The sequence below is a fragment of the Hibiscus syriacus genome, unplaced genomic scaffold (genome assembly GCF_006381635.1).
Source record: "Hibiscus syriacus cultivar Baekdansim isolate YM2019G1 unplaced genomic scaffold, ASM638163v2 tig00110279_pilon, whole genome shotgun sequence".
Lineage (NCBI taxonomy): Eukaryota > Viridiplantae > Streptophyta > Magnoliopsida > Malvales > Malvaceae > Hibiscus > Hibiscus syriacus.
In genome coordinates this window covers 1155362-1180568 of record NW_024062659.1, presented here as the reverse complement: position 1 = coordinate 1180568, position 25207 = coordinate 1155362, and the positions used below count along the sequence as shown (strand labels likewise).

At 32.9% G+C, this 25207-nt stretch overlaps 3 protein-coding genes across 4 annotated transcripts; all 3 read right to left on the bottom strand.

Annotated features, from left to right (window-relative positions):
• Positions 1–2797: 2797 nt before the first annotated feature.
• On the bottom strand, positions 2798–3555 carry LOC120115946 (protein NETWORKED 3A-like). The gene is made up of 2 exons (XM_039136556.1): positions 3499–3555; positions 2798–3409 (listed from the first exon to the last, which is right to left on the bottom strand). The coding sequence occupies exons 1-2, from the start codon at positions 3527–3529 to the stop codon at positions 2826–2828; spliced, it is 615 nt and encodes a 204-aa protein (XP_038992487.1). The 5' UTR covers positions 3530–3555; the 3' UTR covers positions 2798–2825.
• A 2451-nt stretch (positions 3556–6006) lies between these two features.
• Positions 6007–12150, bottom strand: LOC120115928 (RNA polymerase II C-terminal domain phosphatase-like 3). The gene is made up of 12 exons (XM_039136540.1): positions 11209–12150; positions 10989–11112; positions 10816–10871; positions 10661–10721; positions 9105–10568; positions 8215–8826; positions 7973–8119; positions 7620–7888; positions 7423–7534; positions 7090–7347; positions 6818–6864; positions 6007–6719 (listed from the first exon to the last, which is right to left on the bottom strand). The coding sequence occupies exons 1-12, from the start codon at positions 11841–11843 to the stop codon at positions 6656–6658; spliced, it is 3849 nt and encodes a 1282-aa protein (XP_038992471.1). The 5' UTR covers positions 11844–12150; the 3' UTR covers positions 6007–6655.
• Positions 12151–21563: 9413 nt separating this feature from the next.
• Positions 21564–23180, bottom strand: LOC120115818. 2 transcript variants are annotated; one of them, XM_039136418.1, is made up of 3 exons: positions 23126–23180; positions 22690–22937; positions 21564–21943 (listed from the first exon to the last, which is right to left on the bottom strand). In XM_039136418.1, exons 2-3 carry the CDS (start codon positions 22927–22929, stop codon positions 21629–21631), a joined length of 555 nt encoding a protein of 184 aa, XP_038992349.1. In that variant the 5' UTR covers positions 22930–22937; positions 23126–23180; the 3' UTR covers positions 21564–21628. The 2 variants fall into 2 exon arrangements, with proteins under 2 accessions (XP_038992349.1, XP_038992348.1); XM_039136417.1 differs by lacking the exon at positions 23126–23180 and having other exon boundaries at positions 21570–21943; positions 22690–23004.
• Between the last annotated feature and the right edge of the window lie 2027 nt (positions 23181–25207).

Genomic DNA, 25207 nt, shown 5'->3' with positions numbered 1-25207 from the left:
CTGAATGACGATCACTAATCAACTAACGATTACTCGCTAGAGTTCAAATCTTACAATCGAAGTAATCAACCAAGATGTCTAAAAAATATCAGGTATTCATACCAAACCTATGATTATATACATCAAGTATCACATTAAGATTACAAAAAGGTAGTAACTATCCAGAATGACATCAGAGCCTCGAGAGTTTAAGAAAATATTTAAAAATCTTGTGGCATGATTTTTCAGAAATAATTTCCATACTCGTCTAACAATAATTTTACAAAAATTATTTAAAATAATTTTCAGAACTGTAGTGGGTTACATAGTCTGAGAGTTTAAACATGTGCTCTGGTATCACTAAATTAACCCCTTAAACTCGGTCTAGGAGTTACAACTGAATCAGAGTAATCAAGCTAACCATAAAAATAATTGTTTTAAAATTATTTACCAAATACGAGATTAGAATAAACTAATGCCACAATTTAATGAGACTAAAAGCAAAATTTTAGCCTCTTACGGTATGAAATCAAGACTCTTCATCTTATAGCCAAACCAACTATACATTTGGATAATATGAAAATAGAAACAGAAACAAAGTGATCTACAAAGCTCAATGTGTCATCTAAATACAAATAATAATTCAGATATTTCAAGCATGATAATCGAGTAATAGTAAAACCATATACTTAATACTAGAAAATCATACAGAATCCTCACAACCTAACCTCTTGTCATAGAAGAACGGAATAAAAAACATTACATGCTGAAGAAAACTTGAGATCACCAAAGTGGATCCAAAGCAGGAAATAGAAATTAGGATGGAGACGTTACTCTCTGAAGAGGAGCTCGAGTTAACCTCCAAGGAGGAACTCGTCAGAAATTAAAAACAGGACGGGGATGTTGCCCTCGTAGAGGATTCCATGCATAAATAGGATGGGAATATAATTACATGCAGAATCAAGATTGGAATAATAATCTTATGCAGAATCAGTATGGGGATATAATCCCATGAAAAATCAGGAATGCATCAATGCAAAGATTTAAAATGATGCAACAGTAATCATAAATCAATCATAACTCAAACACACACAACCAGAATTCATACATGCATATAAATAATATCATATAGCATAATAGCAAACAATATTAAGGTATCAAACAGATCAAAGTGACACACCTATAACAACTAATTGATACTAACTAAGTCATATGCTTCCCACGATCAGTAGTACTAGGTCATGCGGCTTGGTAATCTAATAGTGACATAGTACAAAGTGATTACGAAATAATACATCAAACAGAAATAGACTTTTAACCAAGTAATTAATACTTTGGCACATCTCAAAATGGGGAAGCAGAATTGAGCTAAGCCGGACGAGGTGGCTATGATCTACTAGAGAGTGATGCGGAGATGCATGATTACCTTTAAGAAGTAGCACCAAAAAAATGAGTTCAAAATCTCACAATTTACTTAATAAAATTATGGTTTTAAATGATAAATGTTGTAAAACATGAATTTTGGATCAGAATTTGATAAAACGAACTATAGAAACATATTTATGACGTCGAAAAACATAGTGATAGGAGTCTTTGGAAAAAGTCAATTGGTCAAAGTCAAAATTAACGATCAAAAGTCAAAGTCAACGATCAATGGTCGAAAATCAACAATCAACTAAAAAGCCAATGGTCGACGATCAACAAAAAAATCAACTATCAATAGAAAAGTCAACGGCCAAGAGAAAAGTCAACAGTCAACGGGTCGGGTCAATGAGTTCAGTTCTATCAAAGGGTCGGTCGGTCAAACAGGTTGGTTCAAGCAACATGCTCTAGAATTGGTTCGGTTAAACCGGTTCAACAACGAATCATCAGTTGCAGAACAACTCCCAGACGCACAACGACAGCGTGTGAGACGCCTTCTGGTGGCTGGAATTATACCATCTTTTTCCAATATTACATTTTAAAGCACGAGGATCACTTACCGAGGTCGGTTCACGACAGAGCTTGGCAAGACGGAAACATGGCTTTACAAAACCCGAACATTATCTTGCTTCACCCCGCTAACAGCAATGACAACGAGAACGAGGTCACCACTATTCGAACTGAAATGGTGAGCCTGTCCGAATGATGTTGACGATGACAATATCAGCGACACTCAAGGTGACGAATTAAGGAAAAATAAAAAATAGATAAAGAAAAGAGATGATTGAGCAAAAATGGAAATACGGGGAAAACAAATTCAAAACTGAAATTGGGTATTTGAATACCCAACTTAGGCTAATTACACTAACAGTCCCTACACTTTTAGGGAGCTCACACAATGACACTAATATTTTATATGATTAAAATTTAACCCCATTTTGGGGTGTGACAAAATATAATAAATTATAAATTTAATTTATTAACAGTTATCCGTTGGTTAAATGTTTATCAAAATCTGTAACCATAACTTTAACTGTTAACCATCATTTTTAGCGGTTCAATTAACCGAAACCATTTATTATAAATGGTTCGATTAATTAACCTATTAAATGTAACGGTTATACCAATTAACGATTGCAGTTTTTTTTTTTGTTTTTTTGAGCACCCCTAAACATGCATATGTCTACAAAATCATATATATTAAGGGGTCGTAAAAGAGAAAAATCTCATTATAAATTTTATTATGTAGTTTTATCTAAGTAAACCTACACGCAAATACTGAGAACTAATAGCATTATCACCCATAAGAGTAGCGGCAAGATTTATAATTTATAAAATTTTAGTACACCAACTATAAAATAAGGTCAGACAAGCATAAATTAAGAATCATAATGAATGAGAAGGCAATTAACCTAGCTAGGTACCTAACTACCATGTGATTCCATACTCCTTGCGCAAAACAGTCTCTTGAGCCATGATAATCGAGACCTAGTTTTCTTACCAACTTCATCGCTTAATTCCGATGTCCTTCCGTTTTCATTTCTCTTTATCAACTCGGTCTGCTGGCTTACATTATCGTCTACCAGTTCCGACACCTTGAACCTCAGTTCATTCCACAGCTTCTCGTTCTCCATTAGTAGAGAACAATCACTTATATTACGCTGGAACTTGATGTTCTTCTGCTCATCGGCCGGTCTCGTCTTGATCGAATTCGAGGCGTCTTGATCGAATTCTATCTCCTGATCGGGGTCTTCGGCACTGAACTTGGGATGCAAACTAGAACACCGGACTCCGTTAAGTTCCTCATGGCCTTGAAAATAGTTTTGCAGTCCTTGGGATCTCAATTGGTCAGACTTCTCAGCTAATGACCGGTACGATCTCCGCAGCTCTTCGACCATCTCAACGAGCTCGGGTCGCTTCTGATAGTACATCTTGGCACGTTTGGCAAATGTATCTCTGTCGTCTTGCACGATGATGCCAAGAATGGTGTTTACCTTCGTATCAAGATCTGCATACAAACACATATAATTATCTATAACAACTGATCATATATATGCCGTTAATGAAAGCATTTCTACAGCAGGATAACATCATCACCGTTGCAGGCAGTGACATTACTGTCTTCCATTGAATCAATATCGATAACCGGTCTCCACCGAGAGCTGAAACAATGGTAAACCTCTCTTAAATACTAACCACCACATGGAACTGAAGACATATTGGTTAGAGATGCGTATGAATGAAGTAAAAATATTGTTTTTCTTCATGTGTGCGCGAAGGAATGGTGATGGGGATGGTTTCTCATTGAAGCAAAAGCAAATGGAAGAGCTATACTGGGATGGGACCAAGATAGGAGTGAGTAACCATATACCTAAAATCATTACTTTAACCCTTTTAACAGATAAGGAGCACTAGTTTGAAACCAATCCGATTACTTACCCCCATAACAACAACAATAAACAAGATTATCGTTGATGATAACATTTAGATTGTGATAATAGTAGGCTTTTTCCGATTTGGACAAAGAGTTGCAACTGATGATTTCATGACAAGTGGTCGATCTTTTTTTCCAAGAGGAAGAGAGAAAGAAGCGGTTCCATCAAACTGAGATTACTGACTATTGATACTTCATTAGGGGTAGAATTTAGTTAATTTGATTCTCATTTTCCATCAAATTACTTTTTTTTTATAAAAGTTGATTTGACTATATGCCAATTTAACTGAAATTTGTTGGTAGTTGTTAAACAAAGTTAAAGCAGCAATTACTTGTATTCTCAAGGATATATAAATGTAATAAATGCCCAGGTATTAATAAGAATATGTAACGATGTTTTCTCTCATTTTTGGGTATATTTTTCCATCATTTTCTTGTCTTTTCCTTCTTCCCAAACACTATCTTGCTGAAACCGAGATCACTCCTTTGAACTTCCACGGTAGCCATCATGCCACAACAATACCCAGTTCGACCATAGTCGCTATCAATGACAATAACCCTAATAACAAACTCGGCTCACTCCTTCCCACCAAAAAACAATAATTAACTCAGATCACCTACACCACTACATTAACCCTGATCCACTTCGTTACTTAATCATCACTAGAGGTGTAAATGAGTCAAACAAGAATGAACAAGGTTGTGTTTGTAATCATTTATTTATTTTTCAAGGTGTTCATATTATATTTGTGTTTATTTCAAAGTTCATTTATTTATTTTTGAAGGTGTTCATGTTTAATTCATTAACGTTTACAAAGATATTCATTTAACATTAACGGACACATTCATTTATATGGTTGTAATCCCCTCAGCAACTTACGCTCTCGTTTTACTCTTTCATCTATGAGGTAAAGAAAAATGAAAAATTTAGGTCACTAGTCCTTAAGTTTCACATGTTAACATTTTCAACTCCAAAGTTCACATTGTATTCATTTTAATCTCTATCTTCACCAATATTCAAAATAATAAAAACTAAAATAAAAAGATATCCAAACAATAAAATCCTAAATGAGTCCATAAAGAAAAACACATTTATATTTTTGTTCGTTCATTTATTAATGAGTTTATTCATACCCGTTTATTCAACTTAATAAACAAATATAAACCTACAATGTATGATCAATTTGCAAACAACTCATCAAAAATGTTCTCTTGATTTACACCCCTAATCATCACCCCATTTAAACCTAAGCATTCTGGCATACCTCTACATTCTACCAACTTCTCCTTAAAAATATTAATTTACGTAAATGATTTTAAAAAGAAAAAATTACGAAGTTAACGACAAATTACACGAGATATATAAAAATACTTGGTAGAAAATTAATTTTTTTTCATTTATTAAAACTTCTAGGATTTCCTTTCTTCTATGAAAGCATAAGATGGTTTTAAGTATCTTATGTATGTGAGATAAAGCAAGCATATAACATTTATTAAATACAATTTGATAACACTAATAATCAATCTGTAACACCCTAATCTATTTTACCATTGAAATCAAACTATGTAGACTGAATTTAACTACTAGACTTAAATAGTAATCTACACTTATAACTGAAAATTCAGAATATCAAATATGTATACTTAAATTTATATAAAAGACATCCGTGCATGCATATAACATTTATTTCATTAGGACCTTAAAATTAAGATTTATATTCATTTTTTGAAAAATTGTGATAAACTTGAAATGATGTGATTATCCATTGCGTGCGTTTTATCTCTTAATTTTTCTCCTTAAGTTCCCAATTTTCAGAAAGCATGCAAATAAGAAAAGCGACATAAACCGCAATGCTATTGCGTAGCTGCGGGGTTTGGTCGTGGTCCTCCTGAAGCCTATTTTGGTAAGGAATCTCTCGCCCTATCGCCTGGCTACGTATGGGGTAGGACCGTATTAATCTTAATTCTCAAGCACAGCCAGATATGACAATATATTCAAATTAAAGTACCAAATTTGACTTCCAATCTCACTCTTTAATTCTATTTCTAGTTTTCCTTCCAATTCCTCAAACCCAGTCTTCTCCATCACCTTCAAAACTACACAAATATAGCACCTCTGAATTTTTCTTTTCTTTTTTGATTCCAACACAAGACTCGATGGACCACCAAAATCAACAACCAGCACACAAAAAATAATATAATAAATAATAGAGAAATGAATTACAAACCAATTGCAAACACCATTCGTTACGTTCCTCGTGATTTAAACATAGAACATCCCCTAATTCCCAAGTCGGACCCGTGTGCATACCAACAACGCTCTCTCTCGCATCTTTTTTTCCTCTTTCAAATACCTCTGCTTTCTTTATACCTTTTAGCACTCATTTATTCCGTTGGTGAGGTTTTCTTTTCAATTAGTTGTATTTCATTCTTTCACACTTAGGCATTTGGCAGTTTTATTAGTACTGCAAGTGTTGAGCTTTAATGAAACCACCCCCTCCCCTGCTCAATCAGGTCGTCATTTCAAATCCTAAAAAACCCATCATTAAGGTTCTCTAAGGGCACACAAAAAAAAAACTTCTATGCACTCTATCAAACCAAACCGAGTCATGTGACTACTTTCGTCAGGTTGGCAATTAAAGGGCTAGTCTGCAATTGCCAACCATTTGACAGTGGATAATGCGTTGAAATCGAATCTTGTGGTGCTCTCGGTCCCAACGTCAACCAACCCCGAAAAAATGCCTGATGGTTTCATCTCTACCCATGTTTGACTCAATTTTATTGGGTCTTAGTTTTATGAAAATGATTAGGGGTGATTATTTATGGTTTAATCGCAAAGTCATGCTCATTTGCCCTCCGATACAGCAGTGCTGATGCTTCCACCCTGTTTTTTAGAAAAGAGAAAAAAAGGAGGGAATGTTAAGTCTAAAAAGCTAATAATTTCCACCATTCGACCGACTTGAGAAGGATAGACAATCTCACCAGCCAGGGTGAACAACAAATTTTCCAGTAGATAGAGCCCAATTCACCTGTGGAAAACAATATATGAATTAATTTTGGTTAAACCGAAACAATGAGCTCAGATTTCCCTTGCTATTGTCAATGAACCCAACGAGACAACTTTTGTTCAACACAAACCTGTATGGCAAGCACAGCAGTTATAAAGCGTCTGGCAGCTTGGATTCAGGTAAGGCCGACTAATTGTCTTGAACAATGCCAAGCAAGCAAAGCAATTAAACTGAAAAATAAATTACCTTGTCTGTTCCGAGAGAGTTGGCCACCACGTGTGTAACATGCTCATCTATCTGATTTGTGCAAACAGCTCCAAATTGCTCTGCTGTTTGCCATAATGGGTGTAGGTGAGGATTGGCTTCACCTACAGGAAACACCCTGCTGAATACTATACGACAACCAGACAAAATCTTCCTCTGTTCTGTTGCTAGGATATTCCTAACATCCACATCATCTAAATTCTCATGTGAAAAGAAATTCTGATGAATTCTCTCAATAACCTATTTGAATAAAAATACGGTTAGACAAATAGTAACTTTCAAAAATTAAGATTTTAAGCAAAACAGTCTTCTCACCGCCAAAGAAGAAGCCAATGTCCCATCTTCTGGGCGCTCATCATGGTCAATCTCAAGAAGAGATGGACCTAAAAGACCAAATTGGCGTCTACTACAAGGAAAATAAGTATACCTGTAGAAAATATGATAGATGAACAGAAGATCAAGACAGTGGCATGGATCAACGTACTTGTAAGTTTAATCAAACGCATGCATACCTCTCTACAACAATTAAGTTAAGTTTATTATGAGGCCAGACTCTCACAGAGTCATCAATGATAACCACAGACGATTCCATACCCAGAACCCCTTCAAGATCCTTACTTCGAGGAACCCTCTCATCTCCATCAAAGGGATCTCCATCATCACCCCTAGATATAACTCGCCCAGCAAACAAAACCCCTTTCGGATCAAGCACTTTTGCCATCTCCGTGGCATAAAGTTTGTTGCCCATTGTGTACAGATGCAGCTCATATAATTTGCTAGCCTAAAATGATAAGAGAGAATCAGTGTCAATTGCAAATGAGGTTCCAGAGAATAATGAAGTCAAGGAAGAATCGAAATAGCATACTTTCTCTAAGAAATTCCAGACCCCAGGTCGCAATTTGGTCCACATCCCCATATGATTAAAGCGGAAGAGATGTCTCTGCAGTTTTTCACGATCTTGTTCCTCTTTCTTTCTTAAGATTTCTTCATGCACAGGGTCTACTTCAATAAACTTAGAAGGCAAAAAAAGTAAATGGCCTTAAATTAGAAAACTATATCAGATTTGTTTTTTAAGGAACAGTTCACCCTTGATTAATTAAAACTCACTTTGGCAGAATTGAGAAGTGTATGATCCAAATCCAAGACAAGACAGAGTTTGCGTGCAGCAAACATTTTCTTTTGTTCTTCTAACCTCCTCACCCTTTCTCTCTGGATAGCTGCCTTTTGCCGGTCATCATACCTTTCAAAGAGATGTTCTACGTCTCCCCATTTATTCTGCGGAGGAGGATTTGCTACACCATCAGATGCTGCACCAGTCCTAGTCTGCCGATCCTCAGAATTAGACACTGTTGATATCATATCCGTGCTGTCAGACTTAACTTGTATCGGTTGGGAGACTATATTCTGGGATGCTACTGGCAGACTGGTAAATGGTTGCGAAGCAGACATCATACCAGCAATATTTTTTAGACTTTGGGTAAATTGCTGGGTGATATCTGGTGGTGGAACAAGCTGAGAGTGCATTGCCTTAGCTTCTGTCTGATTCTCAAGCTGCTTCTGGGTATTCATATTGTCCTTGGTTCCCTGGGCGCTTGATGTAGCGGAGATCCCATTTGTTTTTATTTGATCAGATCCCACGCTACCACTCTTTTGAAGCACATTGCCATGGAGAACACGACGAGGGTCACGAGGTTTCATGCGAATTTTGCCAGACTCCTCCTAGAAGGTCATCAATTATTAAACATAAGACAAAAAAAGAGATGCAAAATAAATATTACTTTTTCAAGCATTGAACGAAAGACAAGTTAAACAATTTTATTTATCCTCATCCGCATGAAACCACAAAATGCACTGAAGTTGAAACATTTACCAATGACGCAGATGCTTAAAACAAGCATGGCTTGCACAGTTTTGCATTTTATTTTATATATGTGTATATGCAAAACTATAAATATGTGTGTATATATAAATATGCAAATATGTAATGAGGTGCTCACAGGAGGAGGAACCTGAAGATTTCCTGCAGGTTTTGACAAAGTAGCAGATGAGCTTGAGGGCACAATGTTAACTGAGGGTGAGGGAATAACATTTCCTGGGGGAACTACTCCCAGAACTGGATTTGAGCTCGGCTGATACAATGTACTTTTTACAGGATCGGGGGATTTCTGCTGGGTTTCAGATGCTAATCTCTGTTGTTGTCCCATCTTAAGTATATTTATCAGCATCGTCGGATTTACTGCAATATCTTTCAACAAAGCAGGCAAAGAAGGGGTACTCATGCCTGGCAGTGGCACTTGCTCAATTTTGTTGACAGTCATATTGGTTTTTCCACTTAAAGTACTTGAACAAGATACTCCATATTCCATTTTCCGGGAATTGGAATCCAATCTCTCTACGTTTTGGTTTCTATTTGTCATCTGAGACCCATTATTATCAGTATCCCCTAACCAACCACAATTTCCAGATATAGCTTGAACATGATCCCTAACAACCCCAAAATTTACCAACTCATTCTTTTGTCTCTTGAGTGCAGGACCATCTAAAACGGGTTCTTCTACACTCTTTTTCTTTCTTGAATCCGTAATTCCATCAACAGGCAATGCTTTAGAAGCATTATGCAACGGCCGTTGGTTTAGATCCAAAGCACTTGCATTGGAGTTGGCAAACCGAAGTCTAGGGTCTCTACTTTTTGCTGAGGCCTTTAACCCTATATTAGATGCAGAACTCACAGTCACAAGTGTAGCATTTTGAGTTGAAATCGGTCCCTGCATGCTGGAAGTCAACTGTCCCTGCATGCTAGAAGTTGAACTGGCAGTATCAAGAAAAGGTGGTGAGGAAACAATTGGATGCCCCTGAACAGGCATACTTGGTTTAAAGTTTCCAATGCTGGAGGAACTAGAAACCTCCGCACCATTATCACCACCCTCATCACCGGAATCTTCAGAAGGGGTTGGGCTAGGAAGTCTATCACTTGAAAAGAAAGAACCTCGACCAAATTTTTGTTGATAGCTGGAAAAGGCTTTGAGGGCATCTGTTTCATAAGGGTGCAATTTATTAGCTACTGCATCATGTGAACCCTTGGTCATCAGAAGTCCAGATTTAACAATACTATCTCCAATAGTCAATGGCCTGGGTATGGGTAAACTGGGTAAATATGGTGTTGTTTCTCTTGTAGGCGAGGGAAGGCTGTCTGCGTCATGATCCTTGTGAAGGTCTAGAAGGGGTAGTGAAAGACCTTTGTTCCTAAAATTAGGTACTCCAGGCTTTAAAGTTTCCATTGACATATTTGGCCTATTATAAGATTCGGAATCAACAGATAAAGGCAACTTATTAGTTATGGTCAAATCATGACCAACATTTTCAGCTAAGGCATCAGCATCCTTATTATTCACAATCTTTATCTCTTTCTCCGTGTCAATTACTCTAGCCGGTGAATGCAGAGACAGCAGCATGACCTCTATCTGTAAAGCAGAGGTAATGTTTAGCCTCACCATAAACGCAACAATCTTACAATGCTAATAGTTCATACACTAGTAAGTCATGAACCACACACCTCTTTCATCTTGTCAGGGGGAAACAGAGGAGGATCAAAACCTTTCACAACAGAAAGAAGCCTGTTCCCAAAAAGCAAAAACAAAGAGATAACTAAGCAAATTGATTTGACAAAAAAGAAAAATAGAGAAAATGTATTAAAACCAAATAAAATACCTTGATATAATGGACACATTCTGTTCGTTTACATTGACATTCAGAGCAACGAAAGCCTGCAATGAAAAGAAATAAGACTCTGCAATATTTGCAAATATCATTTTATAAATTAACCAAAATTTTCATATAACCATTAGAGCAAAACTATGAGAGTACAACTCCTCCATTCTTACTGAATTAACTGCTCCAAACGCCAGTTCAATAAGTGTATCTTTCGAGGGAAGACTAGATTCAAATACCAATCCTGGTAAGCTCTCCAAAGCATTCTGCAATATGGAACAAACACCCCCGAAGGATCTACAAAAGAATAAATTTGGGAAAAAAACATTTCAGCAGAGCCATTTTACTCGCTAAGATTAAAACAAGGTAGTCCTTTCATTACAGTATTCATACTTCTTTGCTTCAATCACAGTAATCCCTTCCAGTACTCCCCGAATCAGGTTAGCTCGCTTCTTCAACTCATCCGAGTTACCAGCATTACCGTCCTCACTGCTCAAACCCCTTTCTTTCAAGGGCTCCGAATCCAAATCAATTTCCCCCTCTTCCAACTCCCCTTCTTCTTTGTCAAGAGTGACAACCTTGTCCTCATCCATCTCATCCCCACTATCATCAATCACAACTCTATCAGTTGAATTTCCACTAGAGCCCTTCTCCTCTTTGCTATTTACAGAAGCCACCGAAGATGACGGCGACGATCGCTTGGAGTTATTGTTCTCATCTTGCTGTGGTTGTTCACCCTCCTTTCCAAAAATTTCATTGAAAGGTTTCTTCTGAACCGCTTGTGCCCAAGCAAGATTATACAAACCCGATGAGTACCCTCGTAAAACAGACGGGTATTTGTAGAGATCCTGCATTGTCCAAACTCTCGTATTAGAATTCGCATCCCCGACACCTTTCGACGATTTCGATTCCTTCAAAATCGTAACCTCTTGCTTGTTAAAATCTTCCTCGCTGATCTCCTCAATTGAAGCCGAATCCGAAATCTCACCTTCTTCAACATCCTCCATTTTGATTTCATCGTTTGCCATCTGACCTAGGGTTCCCCTTTTTTTCGTTTCTAATTATTTTAACTTTAATCGATCCAGTTAGACCCGAAACCAAACATATATTTACGCACCGGTCACTTTTTCTCAAGAATAAGTAATAAATCGATCCAAATCCCTAAATCTTCACACAAAATCAAGAATCGACGAAAATTTCTTCAGTAGATCTCGCCCAATTTCGGGGCGGAAACAAAACACAAAAAGAGGAAATTTCGAAGGCGATTAAAGTGAATACTCAGCACCCCCCGATGAATCTCTCGGAGAATATAAATTGAAGATTTCTTAATTTTTCTCAATGATTTTTAACTCAGATCTGTGATGTTGGTTTTGAGGGTTTTAAGAAGGTGGCGACAATTGTTTATAAGGAAGACGGGGAATCTAGGACACGCAAGAGTTCTAAATCTGGACCATACACGTCAGCGTCCAATGAAAACCTAAAAAAGACTCGTCCTCTGGTGAGCGCAAGTCTGACGTACCTAGGAATAGTTAGGCGGAGACCGGGATGGACGACTTCCATTATTAAGGGACTGTTTATTTGTATCTTAATAGAATCATTTAACGTTGAATGTTGAATCATTCAATATTCAGCGCGTTTGTTTCGTACATCTGAATGATTCAGTGCTGACTGATTCAACAAAACAGTGCTGAATGATTTAGCACAGAAGTACATTCTGAATGATTCAAAGCCATTATCAAACAACATGTCACGTTCAGAGTTAATTCATACAGAATCTCTAAATCATTTAATATTTGAATCATTTAGCGTTTAATCATTCTGAAGTAAACAAACATCCCTTAATTTCTTATTTATTTAGAGATTCTATTTGTATATTTGATTTTTGTCTTTAAATGATAATTATGATTTTATTTAAATTATAAGTATTCTTTTTATTAACATGTCATTGATTTTATTAATTTAGAAGATTAATTTGTTTAATCTTAGTTCTCTCTTTCTCTTGTTATTTTTAAAGTGTTGTCTTAGACTACCGCCTAGTATCGTCATCTTCTTTTTTTCTTTTATTTCACTTTCTTTTGTTTAGTTTTCTTTATTTTGATTTAAATTAAACCCCTTTTATGTTTTTTTATTTTTTTCGTATATTTTTTAAATATTTGATTTTGTCTGTCTTTTCGGTATGGTTATTTCTCCATTTTTATGACGCGATTTGTTTTTGTTATGACAATTTACCATTTCGTACTATATTTATCACAATACAACTCCTGATCATGAAAGATCATTGATCTTTCATAATTAGATCCTTTTTGTGGTAGTTTGACATGCTTTTCACACTATTCGTTTATGGATCAATTATAATGGAGATTATAATTTAGGGACTAATATATAATATTTTTAAAGTTTAGATATTAATTTAAAATGAAATCATCATCTGGGGACCTCTTATGAAACAAACTCTTTTTGTATCGATATTTATTGTTAAAGGAAAATAAATTGGTATTTAAATTCAGTAGTTTTGAAACTCAAAACTACTGAGAGGCTTCAGTAGTAAAATACAGTGTCATTCATTTTAAAAGTTTTAGATTCAAGTAATTGTATATATAAGATGTATATTTATATCAAATGATTAGAAAAATTATAAATATATATTATCTTATAATTATATTAAATTAATAAAAAAATCGATAATTTTACCAAATTTAGGTGAAAGTTGTAATATTATTTTATTATTATTTTACATATTCATAACTAAGGTTAAATCCTTATTCTATATAAGGTATTGTATTCAGTATTTACACAATAGAGGTTTTCGTTTTAATAAAATTTGGTCTTGAGTTTTCGTTTTTAAGGTCGAGTGTATAATTCTCACCGATCATAAATTGATTAGAACTGACTGAAGAAAATTATTCTATTATTTTTACATTAAGATCATATTTTATTTTATTTTTTACAAAAAGTTTAGTTTAATGGTGGTTCCTCGGTCTAGGGCAAGAACATACCTAACACTGGGGACGGAGCTCCCTTAGGGCCTAAGGGAGCCTTGGCCCCCGTTAAAATTTATATATTCGATGTAACTTTTTATTTGATGGTATTTTAGTTCATGTAAAAATAAATATTTAAATTTAAAAAATATAAAAGTTTATAAAATATTTAATCAAGTATGGGTCGAACTAAAGAATGATAAGTCTGGTTCTCAAATTTTTTTGTCTAATTACAAGTTAAGTCACTATAAGTTTAAATATTAGACAAATTATAAGTTGTTTTTCGTGTTTTGAGGGGGGTTTTTTAAATTTTATGGTGAATACAAGATAATATATGTACAAAGACTTTAAACTATTTGGCAATGAACGCTCATACCCCTACATACGTGTTTGAACTTGGAACCTCAAGGATAACAACAATCCCTTAATCACTAAGGTCGCTTGGTTCATGCTGAATTTCTAATTTAAATACCTAATAAGTCTTTAAAATTTTCTTAAATAGTCTAATATTTCGGCCCCTGTCAAAATTTAATTATGGCTCCGTCCCTGCCTAACACTCAGTTAAAATTTACATAAAAATTTACAAATTGCTCACAAAAAATAACAGTAATAGAATTTAAACTTAACTTTATAAGTTCAAATTCCTCAACCTTAACAATTTGTAACAAATATCGTTGACATATTTTATTTTGTTCAGCCTACATTAATTGCCATGTGATAACTAATAGTTTTGTCTTTTAAAAATAATATTTGATATAATCCAATTTTGGATTTTCTTAATTTGTTTCCCATCAATTTAAGAAAAACCCTAACCTTCATCCTCTATCTCTACAACAATCGAAACCCGAAATTATGATATTGGAAGAATCTAAACCCAACTTAATTTAAGGTTAAGGAAATGTACAATCGAAAATGTTATAAAACTCGTAACATTTTAGGTTGGACGTAAATTAAAATGTTAATTTTTTATTAACATTTTTTTATTGAAAACGTTCTTTTGTAACATTTTCGATTGCCGACTGAAAATGTTATATTATTCATAATATTTTCAATTCAACCAAAAATGTTAAAAAGTTTACATTTTATATTGCATCCAACATAAACTAATATGATTTTTATAACATTTTAAGTCTCATTTTCTTACGTTTATTAACCTTAAATTAGGTTGTTGTACAGTAGAACTACTCATACTATGATACTTAAACAATAGAAACCTTAAAAGAACCAAACCTATGATCGTACTCTACCCATTGCTCAAATTCAAAACCTCAAATCCCATTTGCTAAATTAGAACCATGGTCGAGTAGACTCGTTATATTCAAGGAGAAAATACGGAAGATTTTATGTTAAAAAGAGTAAATTTATCAAATTTAAAGGAAAAACAAATTTATAAAATTTTAGAATATAGAAAACAAATTTTCATTCGAAAAATATAAAGAAAATGTCTCAAACATATAAAAATTTAAATCTTTTAGGAGATGATTGCTGTTATCTGCTTCCATTGATCCATCCCAGAGAAAAACCCATAGTTGAAAATCAAAAGTTCTATACATTCTTAACCTGAAAATCAATTAATTAGTTAATGCTCGTATTTTGCCAATTTTATTTGAGGATTCCAGTATATACGTTTGTAACGCAAGAGAATTATCTCATGATTTAAGAGAGTAATTATAGATTTTTTTTAATTAATCACTGGTATCCAATCTATTGACTGACTAATCCAGATTGGGTACTGCAAAGGCAAGGACGACCCTCCCAACCCAGTTTTCTCCATTCGCAAATGCCAAAATTCGAACCCCTGACCTTGCTTAAAGAACCTAGTGCCTCATCCCACTAGACCAATTGGTTGTTGGTCGATTTTTTTTTTTGTCTCATAGAGTAGTTGGGATTATAGATCAATGTGTGTTATTACTAATCTAATTTGTGTTTCTTTCTTGTAAAGGTTAATATTTATCATATACATTTGATTAGGAAAAAGATTTGGGCATAACTTAAGTACAATAGGATTTGAATCAAAAGAAGGTCCAAAACATGAAATAATTGTCAATAAAACAACAATGGAAGTAGAAGGGATGAACTATTATTACTAGATTCTCACGTAGCTCTTTGGTATTCGAGGCAAGAACGGTTAAAACGAAATGTAATGTTTCCGGTTCGTGTAAATGAACCGGAGCTTGAATTAATAAAATTATTTTTGTGTTCGATTGTTTATTTTTGAAGGTGTTTATGTTCAACACGTATTGATTTAAATTTTTAATATCGTGTTCGTTTATTTATATTTGAAGATATTCGTTTACCGTTCGTGAACATTTCACTCGATGCTCGTGAATGTGTTTGTTTAATTTTCGAGAACCAACACTCGCTTTTTACGCGTTTATTTGTAAGTCAAAGAGAAATAATAAAATTATGCTACTAGTCCATAAATTCCTAGGTTTCACAATTTGAACTCCAAAGTTTTCCTTATGTTCAATTTAGTATATATTTTTCATCATATTTAAAATGTAAAAAATAAAAGGAAAATGATAATGAAGTAAATGGGTTTATAAATTAGTTTGTTCGTGAACATAAATGAACCGAATAGGCCTTTTGTTCGTAGTGGTTCATTTATTAAATGAAATAAGAATTTTGTTCATTATCGTTTATTTAGTATTTATAAACAAACATAAACAATCGTTATACAAACGATTCACGAATAATTCATCAAACGCTCTACTCATTTACACCTAGGTAAGAGGATCTAGGAAAATCACACAAACAAGCTGATGAAATGGTCAACCAAAAGGAGGAAAAAGAACAATGCTCGTGGACTTTGAGCCCATTTCCTCGGTCTAATTATAACTTGTAAACAATTAAAAGGGAGAAGGGAATGAATAAATGAGCCCATCTAAGAGGCCTTTAAAGGCCAGAGGCTCAAATCACAGCTCTTTGATTTCTCCAATGGATTCTCTGCTTCAGTGTGGAGACGATCTGTGACTGGTAATCCATGATTACCGTCCGATTAGTAAATTTTGATTTCTCCTATGAATTCCCTTCATCCTATGGTCGCTTATGGTTTCACACAACTGATTTTTTAATACTTGTCATATCTCCGGAAATGATTTTCGAAAACCTTTAAACTTTTATCATATTAGACTAGAGATTACAGACGAATACAATTTCATGGATTTTATATTGTATTCATTTTAATTGGGACGGAGATAAGTATAAGTTTAATGATTAGCGGATGGATGTAGATATAAAAAGTTATATCCGTTGTGAGTAGTGGATTGGTGATGAGTTTGAGACCTTAATCACCTCGCATCCGTTCGTCATATAAATTTTGAATCATTATGAATATATGTATAATTTCAGAGATTATTCTGTAAATCTTAAGATTGTATAGGACATGACTTGTAATTTAACCATATGTTAGGGTATAAACATTTTTAGAATTGAACTTACAATCGTTTCTCCTATCTCAAATTGGTAGTTATGGATGGGTATAGACGAGATTGGATGAGTGTGGGTATCCAGTTAAGTACTCGGATTGAGAATAGATTTGAGAATGTACATGCGTGGGCATGTGTGAATTTAAAAATTTTACCCTTCGTAAGTGATGGGTAAATGATGGATACAAAAATATTATGCGGGTATAAGAATGGGAAAAAACATCTACACTCGCCCATCCATTTCCATTCCTATATCAAACTCGTTGAAACTATCAACTCTTTATCAGTCAAGGTCTTTAAATAAATTTTCCAATCCACTAGAACCTCCAACTAGTCGTTAGTCATATACCCTCTGAATGCAAATTTTTAATCAATTAGGGTGCGTTTGGTTCACGGAATGTAAGATTACCAGTGGGAATAAAAGATTACCAGGGAATAGGATTACTGGGAATGTTGTATTTTGTGTTTGGTTGGTTTAACAGGAATGTAAGATTACCGTGTTTGGTTAAAGGAATAAAAGATTATTAGAATGTATATTTGACCAAATTGTCCTTATTAATATATTTGTATAATATTACAAATTGTAAAATATTTATATATTTTCTTTAAAAAATTAAATTAATAATATTTATATAATTTTTTTTACAAAATTAAAAATATAAAAAAGGTTTAATGAAAGGGTAAAAAAATTTTAACCCTTGAACTTTATATAAAAATTTAATTATATATATTTTTTTTTGTAAATTTAAAATAATTTAAGGATAAATTTGTAATTTAACCTTCGTAGAATTTTTATTATTCAATGACTGAAAAAGGATATTTTTGAAAAAAAAATAAAAATTTAAGGGCATTTTAGTCCAAAACACCGGTAATGTTACAATACCTAAGGGAATGGAGGTAATGACATTCCCGGTAATATACCCCAAAAAATCTACTATTGGTAATAAAACATTACTGGGAATGAGATTCCCGGCCAACCAAACATGGGAATGTGGGATTTCCATCCCATGAGAATCTCACAATCCTTGAACCAAACACCCCCTTACAGTAATTAGACAAGATCTTTAATAGACTCATGTGATATATTCAAACGAAATTTAAAATTTATTTAACGAATTCACATAATCTATTATTCTATAAATAGTTGTAATGACCCTACGACTGATATATGTACTAAAACTCGCTATAAATTACTTCAATCAAGATTAAAAAATAAATTGAAACCTCATAAACCTATATTGACAACTTTCTATTTTAGAAAAAATATACAGTCAATGGTTGTTCTTTCACCAGCCACTCTTCGTCCAAATTAAAAGAGACAGACTATCGATGAGCAATGAGATAAACTTGTTGGTATCGATAATATGAAATATTATTTTTAAACTAAATATTTTTAAATATTTTTATTTAATTTTAATTATAAAAGAATATAAAATTATTGCCCTCTTGAACCACAGTCTTCTGTATATTCTACTTTTTTTTTATTTAATCATCTAATTTATTCATCAACTAATTTAAATTAAATTGACAAAGATCTATTATAGGCCACATTCTCAAATATATTAGGGGTGTATCCGATTACGGATTAAATATTGTCAACACTTATGTTCTATTATATTCGAGGTTTAAGGTTTGTATTTATACATTTCAATATACACCAGGGATGTCCACACATGCAAATCCAGAAGAATTTTATAGAGTGGGTTAATATAAACATAATAAAAATTTTATCTAAAAAATCATATATATATATATATATATATATATATATATTGATCACCTATCGTTAAAAAAATAACAATGATGTTAACATGAATTTTTTAATTCTTTTTCAATCATGACATGATATTATCTTATGATGTTATATCAACATCAGCGCTAATTTTTTAAAGATGATAGACCAAAAACATAACCAAAATGTAAATTAAGTGTGATTTAACATAAATAATAATTGAGTGACCAAAATAAAAACTAAATAATAATAGGTGACTTAATAAGAATTTACCCTTTTGGGCATAGGGGGGCATGGCCTAGGTAGGCCTAGACCCTGAATGCAAATAAAGAAATTACTTTTGGCTCCAAAAATGATAAAACTTCAATCCAGTCACTATGGAAATACAAAAGTTAAAATTATTGACACAATAATTTTAACTTTTTATCCTCTTAAAATTAATAATCAAATTTCCACCACTCCAAAATGTTTTTAACGGTAAATATTTTTTTATTTAATTTTCAAATTTCACTTATATTGGTCACTCGATCTTTAAGCCCTTAACGTTATTTAGATTTTGGGTAAATTTCTGTAAAAAAAAAAAAGTTAAAACTTTTATATCTAATCAATATTTTCGTACTCTCTTTGATTTATTGGTTTCAAAATTGTTTTCAAATTTAAATGGTGAGAATAATAAGAAGGACGAGAAAAATATATATCTTGATTCTATGCTGATTGGGACGAAGATTGCAGATCGTACTAAGAGAAATCAAAGTTTTAATTTGAGTTTTATTAATTTTGAAGAAAACTAAATTGAGAAAAAAAAATGTTTAGATACCAATTATATTGTAAACAATCGACATATTCGAGTGGCGGTAGAGAAGGACTTTGATCACGAAAAAGAAGAAGGTTAAAAGTTTAGGATCATTTCATAAATAAAAATATCTTAGACCGCAACATTTTGATACTGACATGAGACATTTGAAGATTGGGTTGCTAAAACAAAGAAAATTTAAAAATTTAACTATAAAATTTTTAAAAAATTAAAATTAAATGGCCAAAATAAAAAATACAAATAAAATTGAGGTAAAAAAAAACTAGTTTATATATATAGCTTTCACTTTCTCATGGGTCATGAGAATCTTTTGGGAATGTCGACCTATTTTGATTTTCATCCGACTGACATGAATTTTGTATCGACGTGTATTGTTATTACGTTGACGTAAAAGTTTATGATGATAATATAATTATTTACAATACTGATATGATAGTTCATTATATTGATATAACAATCCACGATGTTAATGTGATAATTTATTTGTGAATAATAACGTGATAAAAAAAATTAATTGACCTTTTCATCGAATTTGATTATATAATTTTTTTTTACCAAATTCAATAGCATAATTAATTTTAAAATTAAAATATAATGATCTCATAGAATAAGACTTAAACTTTAAAATTCAAAATTATTTCATTTTTTTTGTACAAAAAAAAAAGTTTAGGTCAATGGTGGCTCCTCTAATTCAGGGTAATGGCATACCTAAGACTTAATTGGAATTTACATAGGACTTTACAGATTACCTATTAGGGATGACTCTCTAAAATGTAAGCATGCTCAAATGAAATAATTAATATACCTTTGGTGGAAGGCCACTAATATTTTCAAAATGTTAGCGGCTTGATTAAGATGATTTGATTTAAGATAAGATTAATGAATGATCTCGATGTATTAAAATATTCCAACATGTTTATCATAGTCAAATCTATAAACAAGTAGAAAATTAAAAAAAAAATCCTTAAGCGGTTGAGTAATTACGACAAATAATAAAGGGTTTAATTTTTTGAGTTAATTACATCATACATCCTCAAATAATGACTATTATTTCAAATTAGCCCCTAAACTTTTAAATATTTGAATCTCACCCCTAAATTACGACATTCATTCTAAATTAGTCCTAAAACTTTTTGAAAACTATAAATTTCATCCCAAACTATATGTATTTTCTAATCTCATCCTTTGTTAATAAAATCGTTAGGCCAAGTTATATGATTATATGCTTGAAAAAAATAAATTTTAGGTTGAACTATGCTTGAAACTAATTACATATTTGGATGACTTTAGGGATGAAAATGAAAGATTTAAAGGTTTAGGGACAAAATTAGAATGAGATTCATAGTTTAGGGGTTAAATTGGAATGTTTAGAAGTATAAGGACTAATTTGGAATGAAAGTCATAGTTTAGGGATGAAATTAAAATAATTAAAAGTTTAAGGACTAATTTAAAATAAATGTCATAGATTGGGGACATATTATACATTTATCTCTCTTTTTTTTATTAATCTAGAATGCTTAGTAGTCTCTTATCTAAACACTAACGTTTCGACAATAAACACTCTCAAATACCATGTATAGTCATTGGCGTTTGAACCCGAGATATCTAAAAATAACAATCATTCTTTTAAATAAAGTTTTAAGTTAATTTTTTTTTCAAATAGTGAAGATCAAAGAAGGAAAGAATGTCCCGGAGAAACGAAGATGAATGAAAATGAATCAAAGCTTCAACTAAACAATTCGAATGTGTAATGTGGTCATTCCACACACAATAATAAAACAGATGATTAAGAGAGGTGAGGAAGAAGAAGACAAAATGAGGTTCAAGGAGAGGCAGTTTGGGATCGATCAAAGTGAAGGAGTCAACCATTACATTTGGAGTAATCTTCAACATGTTTGGGGACCATGAAATACATGAGGCAGCTCTTGTAACCCCTCACTACCAACACATTCTCTTTGTCTTTCTCTACCCCATGGTAGTTGTTGTTGCTCCTGCTGTTGTCCCTTGTCGAACAAGGAGATAACTCCGATCGAAACTCTTCACTGTCATACGAGCCATCATCCTCTTCGTCAGCTTCCTCCTCCGAGTAAAAACCTCCGCCGTACTGAGCTGCCGTCCTTGGATCATCCCTCGCTTTCATCCCGTTCCTCCAATTTATGTAGTAAATCTCTCCCGTCTGCAAGACAAACGAATGATTTTATGTCAGGGATGAATACTTAAAAAATTATATTAGAAATTTGAAGGTTTAAAATTACAAAATTCTTTATTTTAAATTTTTTCCAGAAATACCAGAATAAACAACAAAAACAACCCCGAATTCTTTAGCATGTGAGTATCAACTGCAAACCTATAACGTAATAATCTATAGGGATGAATCTCATAGTTTTTAACTATTTGCAATTTCATTTTGCATTGATTCTTACAACAAGGCAAAGAATGGTTATATATATATAATTTTTAAAAGAGATGAATATAAATAAAATTTTAGGATAAGTATCGTCCGTAAAATAAATAATTAATCAAATAAAATTTAAATTTCATAAGCACAAAAATTTTAAAATAAACATCATTTATAAAATAAATAATTAACCAAGAAAAATTCGAACTTCAAGACTGATATGTGACTCCCCTGCTATATATATATATATATATATATATATATATATATATATATATATATATATATATATATATATATATATATATATATATATATATATATTTCTAGGGTTTCTTCAGCTTTGTATATGCGCGTGGGAGATACCATATGTGAAGCAATAAACATGAAGAAAAGACTGAAAGAAATACCCAACAAAGAAAAGGGAGCAAGATCTGCCATGAGTTTCACATTAATTGCGTCTGTAACACGAAAACGACCAGAAAACTGTTTTTCTAACCCTTCCCAGAGCAGAAAAAACGAACCTTTAGATCAAGATATTGTTCCAAATGGTAGGGAAGAGAGAGATGGGAGTTGATCTCCAAGCTAGTGTCGGATACGGTGATTGGAGGGCTTCTGCTGCTGTTGTTGTTCTCGTCTGGTGTAGACGAACTCCCTATTAATCCATCCTCACCGCCGCCTCCGCCGCCGTTACTGGTTCTTCTTTCGTGGTTCAACGAACAGTTCTGTAAAGACCTTTCTAATGATTCCGTTATCGTCGCCATGTTATGTGCTGTCATTACTAACGCACGACACCAATAGAAATGGAAGAAACGGTGAGGAAATTGAAAGAGAGAGCGATTTGGCGTGTTTGTGTGAAAAAATGATTATTAATAAAGAAGAAATTTTCTCTTTGGGTGGGAAAATAAAGAAGAAGCTACACGCTCCAGCGTAGACGCGTGGAAAGTTAACGGATAACACCTGTGTGGGTTCACGCCTGTCATCAACAGAGAACCACTGCTGGTTTCATTTTGTCTCGCATCTGCGGATGGGAATTTAAAAGGTAGCAGACGCAGTTGAGGCGCGTGAAGCGAGTGTAATAATCGGTCCGATACAAAATTCTAATATTTTCGATTAATTACTTAGTGATGTTTATTTAGAAATTTTATTTGTTTATTTAAATTAAAAACTTTATATTATTAATATATATAAAAAGGCATTAGGGATTCTTACAATTTTGAAAAAATTAATATGACCATTATATTATTTTTTTTCTCAATGTGATCTTCGTATTATTTTTCTCTCAAAATGATTCTCTAACTCAAAAAATAAATCTTTAATCAATGTTTTTCTTCATTTGGCCGTTACTGTGCTGACGTGATAGTTTTTAGTGTTAATATGACGGTTCACGATACTGATGTGATAGTTTATATGTCATGTTATTCATCACTTTATCAACTATCATGAAGAGTCACGTCAACATCGTAACGATCAACGATGAAAAACGTTGATCAAAATAATATATTGTACTTATTTTCTGAGTTAGAGAGTCATATTGTGAAAGAAATAATGCGAGAGCCACATTAATTTTTTTTTAAAAATACATGAACCTACTTTTTTACAATTAAAATACGAGTGTCTACCCTAATAAATATCTCTAGATCCATTAATGTTTGATAATGTGAAAAAAGAGATTAGGGTTAACGAAAATCTTTGGGTTTTGCAAAAGAAAAACACAACCTTTTTAAAAAAAAAAATAAAACTATAATATATTCATTAGCCACTTAAAATAACATCAACAAACGTCTTGTCACATGCATACAAGACAAATATATTCAAGTATATTATAAGTAAAATGTATCGACGATCAATCATGGACAGCCCGATGAGTAAGATCTTAAATAATTTAATAAATGACATGTAGAGATGGATCGCTCCAACTTCCCAAAGCATCATATGATAGAGAGGAGGAAACTTGAAGAGAATCCAAAGTAAACAAATGAAAAACAAATCCTCCTTTAATCACAGTCTCTCTTACACAAATGTTCGAACCAATAGGATGTTATATACAAACATAGGAACCAGACATCGAAAAAGCAAGCAACTATGAAATTCACAAGAACCATAGACCACGAAGAAAACCAAAGGAATAAACATGCACCGAGAGTTTAAAAAACTAGTAGTCGTGATATATTTTATTAAAAAGGAGTCAAGGGAAAATATTATTATAAATACGTAAAAATATGCATAAAAATCTAATAATAATTAAAGAAAAACGAGAGGGAAGTGGTCGGAGAGGAAATCACCACCGCTGTCATTGATGGAAAACTTGGGGAACCGCTTAATAGGTTTATAACTGCAGCAGATAAAACTTTTGGGAACCGCTTTAAATGTTAAAATACTTTTTGTATGATAATATTATATGAATTTAGAAAGAAGAGATCTAATGCTAAAAGTGATGTTACGAAAAAGAACGATGAAGCTTTGTTTAACAATTTATTGTTTTTCGAACATGAAAAAGAAGCAACAAAATGGAAACTTGTTTAAAAAAACGTTAGGGTAAACTAATAATTTAGTCATTCAACTATTTTTATGATTTTGTTTTGGTCATCCAGCTATTTTTTAAATTCATACATTCCTTTACGTTTTGATTATGTTTTGTTCGTTCGCCGTTAAAAAATATATAGAACTATTGACGTGGTACTTGTTTTTACTTTTTAAAGATGATGTGACATTACCTTGTGGTAACACTTGAGTATCACCATTAATTTTTTAGCGAAAGATGGCCAAAACGTAAAGTTAAATATTGAATGACCAAAACGTAAAGTACAGTCTTTAGCAGCGTTTATATAAAAAATCACTAAAGTACGATTATTTAGCAGCGTTTTGCTTAAAACGCTGTGAAATTTATTATTTTGTGGCGTTTGTTCTAAAACGCCGCTAAAAATGCCGTTATAAATCCATTTTATTGTAGTGTACTGAAAATAGATGAGTGACTAAATATATAGTTTATCCAAAAATAGGGATGACAATTTCACCTACATCCGACGAGTTCTAACCCTA